Below are 7,497 nucleotides of genomic sequence, written 5' to 3'. Positions count from 1 at the left end.
TAGGATCGTCTTAACTGCTCTTCAATCCTTCATTCCTGTTACGGTGTTCGGGGGCAACGTACTGCCGGCCATTCTGACAGTTACAAATGAGATTCAAGGCACGTACACAGCGGGTGCCATGGGCTCCAATAAATTATATTAAACGTCAAGCACAGCACAAAGTCACAAGTACACTGCTGGGTTTAAATGTGTACCGCAGACTATCATGCCTGAACTAAAAGACGTGCTATAGTCAGAATGCAGTCTGCCCCATGATTCCTGTTGGGGTGGGAGTCTGGTGCATAAAAGCATCATATGTACGATGGGCTCAAAGAGCCGTAACAGGCATGGTTGTGCTCTGTGACGGTCCGCGCAGAAGGGGCATGACTGGCTGCTCCGGTAAGTGCAGCGTTGACCGGGTGTCCGTAGGACACTCTGACGGTGCTGAAGCAGCAATCCTGGCTGCAGGGTGCCGATCCGCCCTGCTAGCCAGGAGGAAGACGAGGGAAGAGGGTGGGGGGCCTCTACGCAATGTGCGACGCCAATGGTTGCCCATAGCTATCCATGTGTATAGGGACTTGACGAGTAATGACCGTGCCCACATATAGCAAATGTCAGAAGGTAGAGTGTGTGTAGTTTACTTTTTCGGGAGGGGGGAACCTTATGTTTCTTCACTATTCACTATTTCCTCTAATTTTTTTGTTATACACATTTGTAGTAAAGAGCCAGGGAACGTTTACCTGTACGCTGGTCTACAGAAGAAAAAAGCCTCAGAGCAAAGTTTCCACTTATCATCTCCGCATTGTTTATTATAATATCACATAAAATAGAAGGTTACAGTTCGGATTGGTTTTGAGAAACATATCGCAGTGAATTGCTCAGTGATTTATGTCTAGTAGACTATAAATAGTTAGAACCTTTGTACATGCATCCTAGATACTCCTAATTTCCTGATAAATCATTCTATTCTGTTTTTAAGATAAAGTTTATTATTCCCCTGGTGGTGAGAGGTAGGTACTACTAATCGTCGGCACCCTGCTTCTTCTTTTGGAATTTTCTGAACTGAGACTGTATCGCTACAGCGGCTCGCTCTGTCTCTGGGGCGTCCATGTCGATATCGAAGTCCTCCTCGACCTTTTTCTGGTCATCTGCAAGAGATAAGAAAGACAACGCGTTATCCGCAGCCTGCGCAGGGCAGGAGAATTATATGGACTTTTTTTTTTTAAAAAAACTTGAAAAAAATAAAATAAAAATAAATTTTCCCCCTTCAATCCACCCATCGGCAATGAAAACGCTGATTGTCGTTCTGTTGGGGAATCGGGGAAAGTCAACATGTTAAAAATCCGCAACCATTTTCGGGTCGGAATCGAGATTTAGAACATGTTGAATTTCTCCGATCCCCCGACCCCGATGTTGGCAGAACGGGGAATTGCCCAGATATAGGCTAGATATATGGGCCCCATTAGTTGACCACATGGTAACAATGCCTGAGACTCCTGTTATCTGGGAGACATTCGCCCCCAACAGAGTCTCGCTTCCCATGATCCTCTAGGTTCTCAGAGGTCAAATACTAACAGCTCTGTGAAGGATTGTTGTCTGGAAGATGATTGGCTGAGCTGCCTTGTAGTGGGATAGGGATTACTGACTGCTTGGATGTGCTGCCCACTGGTCCTCCTATCAGCTTCTTGCTAACAACCCTGCACAGACCTCTTTGTACTTGAATCCACCCCGGTTTCATGGGAGCTGAGGAACTGTAGGGCAGAGTGAGGGAGATTTATAAACCACCTAAAGAGGACATGTGGAGGTGTTCTCCATAGCAACCAATCAGCTTCAAGGTGTCATTTTTTAGAATGTACTAGATAAATAATAGCTAGAATCTGATTGGTTGCCAAATAGCGGGAGTTTAGAGCATTCAAACTCATCCAGTTCAATTACTTAAGCTGAGAGAGGTCGAGGGTGGGAGGGAGACTTTACCCAGATATCACTGTAACTAATGGTGGGTACACACTGGGCGATATTACTGAGCGACTGCAGGATTACGACATCGTAATCGTGCAATCGCTCAGTAATCGTGCACAAATCGTGCACTTTTATGTTGGAAACGACCAGCGATGCGCACTCCCGCTGGTCGTTTCCGACATTGTCCATCGTCTGAACATGCAGCACAATCTGACGACTTCGTCAGGTTGCTGCATGTTGGGGAATGGGGGAGAGAGCCCGGCGCTGAACGATATCGTTAATGATATCGTTCAGCGGCTGTACTCAATGTCATGAACGACATTGAGCACAGCCTGCCGGGGACACACTACACGATATCGCTCAGGGAGCATATCGTGTAGTGTGTACGCACCTTTAGCCTCAGTCAGAGATAAAACTGGCTTATTTTGAAACCAATGAGGTTAAATGTTAAAGAACTTTTTTTGCTGTCTGTAAAAAAAAAAACTTTTTGTGATTCGTGTTTTGTTTAATGTGTATGTATTCTAGTATGGAAAGTAGGAGTCATGTAAAGGCGTATCTCTCTGCAGAGTAGCATGTCCTGTATGTCTTACTGAGCATCAATTGTACAATAGAACTCTGAGAACAGGGTACAAACTCCAATAAAGCCACCAGTTATTACTGTTATCGCTTCTCAATTCTCTGCAGGATACTGACACAGCTAGTAAGTGTATGTCACATGATGGTACCGCTCTTACAATACTATTAGCTTTTATTATGTATATATATATAAATAAGCTTAATGGCTGGCACTCCACATATAGCATTAGAAATGCCCTGGTGCCCTCCACAATGTTCCCTAAGGAACAGCACATGCACAAATAAGGATGAATGGCGGCAGTCACGGGTCTTGCACAGATAAGAATACACTGACACCTGTGCCAATCCTGTTCGACGTTTCAGTCAGAATAGACTTTTATCAAGAACATATAAAAAAGTTTTGATTTCTCTCAACCTCAGAAGTGTATTCAGAGATTTACAGTAGTCATTTTTTTACTTTATATATATCTGCACAAGAGCCTTGTATGTGCATTTTTATGTACCATATGTACTACTGTACGTGTTTTTATTGCTATACAGCTAAAACACTTCTATTATTGATTTTTTTTGGTGTCATCACCTTCTGTCCACATCCACAGCTCACTATATGACTGTATTGGTCATATTGGATCATCACACAACACTTTGATTTTCATTTTTATTTCACACTATGATGTGGAGTTTATATGTTCTCTACAGAGATCATGATTTTGGTGGATATATATCACATTATGTTGAATATATTTTGTTTAACACAATAATTTTCCATTAGAGATCTCTATCTTTTGATCTTTAGTCTGCACAATATTGCATTTATCATTATATGCACTTTCATAATTAACAGTGTCTTTTATATATACTTTTGTCTCCAGTTTGTCTGCACTTGTTATGTTACCTCCCCACCACTGGCGCGCTAGACCTGACTGTGCTGTATGCGGCCCTCTGCCTCTGGCACAGCGCGTGACATCACCACACGATGACGTCGCTGCGCTGGTGCCAGACGACAGTGGGTACGCATGCGGATGACGTCAGACTCGGGGCACCCGGTGGATTGCAGACGGAGGAAGCACCTATCACATTAGACATCACGGTATATAGGTATGTATGTTTTGTGTTTTACCTATGTTCTTGATAAAAGTCTATTCTGACCATAGTTACCTACCTTTAATACTCTCTTCCCGGGAGAAGCCCGGGTAAGACAAGCAGCAGGGGGCCGACGGGGGCGGGGCTTGATGATTTGCGTCATTAAGCCCCGCCCCTCACGGTAAAATTGCCGCGATTGGGTACAATTTACATAGGGGGCGGAGCCAAATGCTGTGATTCATGCAGAATCACGGTTTAAGCCCCGCCCCCTTCACGGAGACCCGCGATCGCCGCGGGTATTCTCCTCATTCTGCCCACTAGAATGCGGGAGAAATGCCCACACTTCCGGGGGTGCGGGGGGTTACCGGAAAAATCGGGAGCCTCCCGCGAAAACCGGGAGGGTAGGCATGTATGATTCTGACTGAAACATCGAACAGGATTGACACAGGTGTCAGTGTATTCTTATCTTTGCAAGACCCGCGAGTGCCGCCATTCATCCTTAATATATATATATGTATATATATATACACAGTATATGTGCAAATATTTCTTGTCCACCCCACCTAGCGGAACCAATGACACAGAGGGGTGATGCACGGACTTAGCTGCCAAACTACTATCGCTTTAATGGCTGAATGCTGAAAGGAACCCAATATCATTACTGAGGTTTTGAAAGGAACTAATAAGATGATTCTAAGGAGCATATTCAATTAGGTGTGAGAATAGCAAAAATCCTGCACCTGCTGTGTTTTTCCTGCAGGTGCGGGAATTTTGCTATTTAATCGCGTGCGGGGGTTTTTCATATTTTTTTAGTGCCGGGAGTTTTTTTTTTCTCGCACCTCCAAAGCAATTCAGATTTTTCCTAAACTTGGTAATTTTAGGAAAAATCAGCGGGACTTGCTCTAGGACCCTGGCGGCACCCCCCCTTGGGGACTAATTAAACCGGCGCTGCGATAACTACACCTCCCAGCAGCCCTTGCTCCTCCCAGCAGCCCCCTCCCAAGTAACAATATGGAGGGGAGGCCACCGGTAGCCACGGAGATTACCTGAGACCCCCGGACAGGTGAGTATCTTTTTTTTTTTTACTTATGCGCCGCGGGGGTTTCGGAGCTGCCACTTTTTTATTCATTGGATACAGCGGGTATCGGGAGCGTGCATACCCGCATGAATCTAAAATTGGATGAGAGGGACGCAAGGTTTTTTACCTCGCTAAACCTAGCGCCCAACTGAATCACCCCCTAATAGTAGTATCACTAACAGCTGCGGTTTCAAAAAGACACTACACTAACCGCACTATAACAAACCTATGGACATAAACCTATGTAAAAATTGTGCCAGCAACTACTGCAGACTCGATTCTGCTAATTACTGACTATTTATTATTACCAGTTATTTACGTACAGTAGCGCACAGCCCACGGTCGTCCTGTACATATGCTTATTTAGCTGACTAGATTATATACCCTTTGTAGTTTTTGTGATCAAGATAAATGATGTGATGCTCCTGGTAACCTGCTCCGTGCCTGTACATTTCTAGATTTCCAGAAGAGTAATTGCTATTAAATGCTAATTATTATGTGTTAACATAAACTAATATTTGATCATATATCACACCTAATAATAAAACACCAGCACAGTGATTTCCAGTTGTTGTTTTTTGGCTTTGTGCAAATCTATACAGATGTAGGTAAGGTTTGGTCCTATTTCCCCCTCAGCTTAAGGACCTGGACGTGACGTCAGAGTGCGGAAGTGCGGTTCCATTCCCATAGCAGTGCTGTTATTTTGTCTCAAGTGACTCATCTGGCCACCAATAGTAGTCATTTGTACCCACGTGGGCTCACTTTGCTCGCCACAGGTTACTATTGCACCCAATTTTTGGGAGCCTGCCGGCTGTTCCGGGAGTGTAGGCAAGTATGAGGCAGGAATGTGTCTTGCTAGCTGCAGGTGGAACTGAGTGTTTTTAAAATTAGAAAATATACAGTACCAAGGTGTCAGTCTTGGCTTTTACAAACAATGGCCCTCATTCAGACCCGCCGCACCCGCACAAGCCCCGGAGCCAGAGAGAAATTCTCTCATTACGGAGCTCACTACAAAAGGGATGGCTGTCGATGTTGACCAACAGCTCGCCCCGTATTGTAGGCGGGGCGGGGGGTGGCTACACAAATGGAGGCGTTCCTTAAGGAACGCCTGCCGTTTTGTGGGCGGCCGCACTGACATCAGCAGTGATGTCAGTGAGGAGCTTCCTGCTCGATCAGAGCAGGAAGTTCCCTGGGGCATGCGGTTGCCGAGACCCAACCTTAGGGTTTCGTCACAAGCCCTGATGTTCGCGATGGTCTTGACCATCGCGACCATCAACCTGGTCAGTCGCTAAAGCTGTGGGTGGTAACCCACAGCTTAGCTAGTGACCAGAAGGCCGAACTAAAAAATACATGCGGCCGCCCTCATTCAGAACGAGCGGACGCTTCTTGCGACCGCCTCTGAATGAGGGCCAAAGTCTTTTTTTATTAGATAAGTCTGAGGCAGGGTGGTGTAGATCTGTGGTCTGTAAACCAAGCAGTGTTTGGCAGCCTATGCGCTCCAGTGGGATTGGGATACTGAAGTGTCCCCAGAGTGCAGTGAAAGAGGACTGGAGACTGAACAGATATGAAAACACAATTGCAGGATAGTATTACACAATAGAGACCAGCAATATAGCTGCAAAATTCCAAATCATTAGAGTTTTACAAGAGAACAGTCAGTTTCATAGAGGTGCAAAGGTCCCCAAAACAATTTTTGAGCTATAAACTTCGTCATTCCACAGAATGCTATTCTGTACTGTATTATACCATAAGGGATTTCTAGTCTATGTATAAGGCAGGGTGACAACCAGTGTAGTAACAAGGCTCCAAAGCGCCCTGTACCGAACACACCCCCTAAGCACATGACATTATGACATTGTAAAGAAGAGGTGACAGGGACGCCAGCACCTGTAAGTGCAGGACTGACTACATTCAGCAGTGTAGTATCTGCATTCAGCAGTGTGGTATGTGCATTCAGTAGTGTGGTAGGTATCTGCATTCAGCAGTGTGGTAGGTATCTGCATTCAGCAGTGTGGTATCTGCATTCAGCAGGGTAGTATCTGCATTCAGCAGGGTAGTATCTGCATTCAGCAGGGTAGTATCTGCATTCAGCAGGGTAGTATCTACATTCAGCAGTGTGGTATCTACATTCAGCAGTGTAGTATCTACATTCAGCAGTGTAGTATCTGCATTCAGCAGTGTGGTATCTGCATTCAGCAGTGTAGTATCTACATTCAGCAGTGTAGTATCTACATTCAGCAGTGTGGTATCTGCATTCAGTAGTGTGGTATCTGCATTTAGCAGTGTGGTATCTACATTCAGTCTAGACCACCCAATAATTTCACAATGAGATCCACACTTCAGTAGATCATCACTGTAGTAGCAAATAGAAAACATGTTGGGTATATGAAATACATTTCATAAAGAGATGTGTTCGACACCACAATCTTCATAAGCCACTTTGATCAGAACCTCATCTCATTACATGATGCTGCAGAATATGCTTCTACTGTCCAGGCATGTAACACGGTAACAAGGTTGTGGGATAAACATTGCTGTGCTAGGGGGTCTAATCATCAAGCTGAATAGGACCATTATACATGTGGAAACAGTAGTTTCCACATGTTTTTACTTAGTAATGGCACATTCAGCACTGCTGCAATATTACTAACCTATCCTGTACACAACACAGTCCCAATGTGGCACACCATCCGCATACACTAGCTTGTAGGCCTAAATTCATTAAGCTCCAAAAACTTTCGGTTTGATTGTGGGAACTGCTGGCATTATCTCCTGGAGCCCAGTTCCGTCCTATTGGAAGGAGGCCGGGGCTGATCTTCCCC

At 44.9% G+C, this 7,497-nt stretch overlaps 1 protein-coding gene across 1 annotated transcript in view; it reads right to left on the bottom strand.

The window, feature by feature from the left end:
* Positions 1-760: 760 nt before the first annotated feature.
* The window catches only part of PCP4 (Purkinje cell protein 4), a 138,445-nt gene continuing 131,708 nt past the window's right edge, over positions 761-7,497 (bottom strand). Inside the window, exon 3 of the mRNA XM_088456950.1 lies at positions 761-1,127. Within this exon, the coding sequence (XP_088313076.1) occupies positions 1,000-1,127 (128 nt within the window). The 3' untranslated portion in view covers positions 761-999. The remainder of the gene's footprint in view (positions 1,128-7,497) is intronic.

This window comes from Taudactylus pleione, unplaced genomic scaffold, assembly GCF_031769625.1.
Source record: "Taudactylus pleione unplaced genomic scaffold, aTauple2 ptg000729l, whole genome shotgun sequence".
NCBI lineage: Eukaryota > Metazoa > Chordata > Amphibia > Anura > Myobatrachidae > Taudactylus > Taudactylus pleione.
This window is presented reverse-complemented; position numbering and strand designations above follow the sequence as displayed.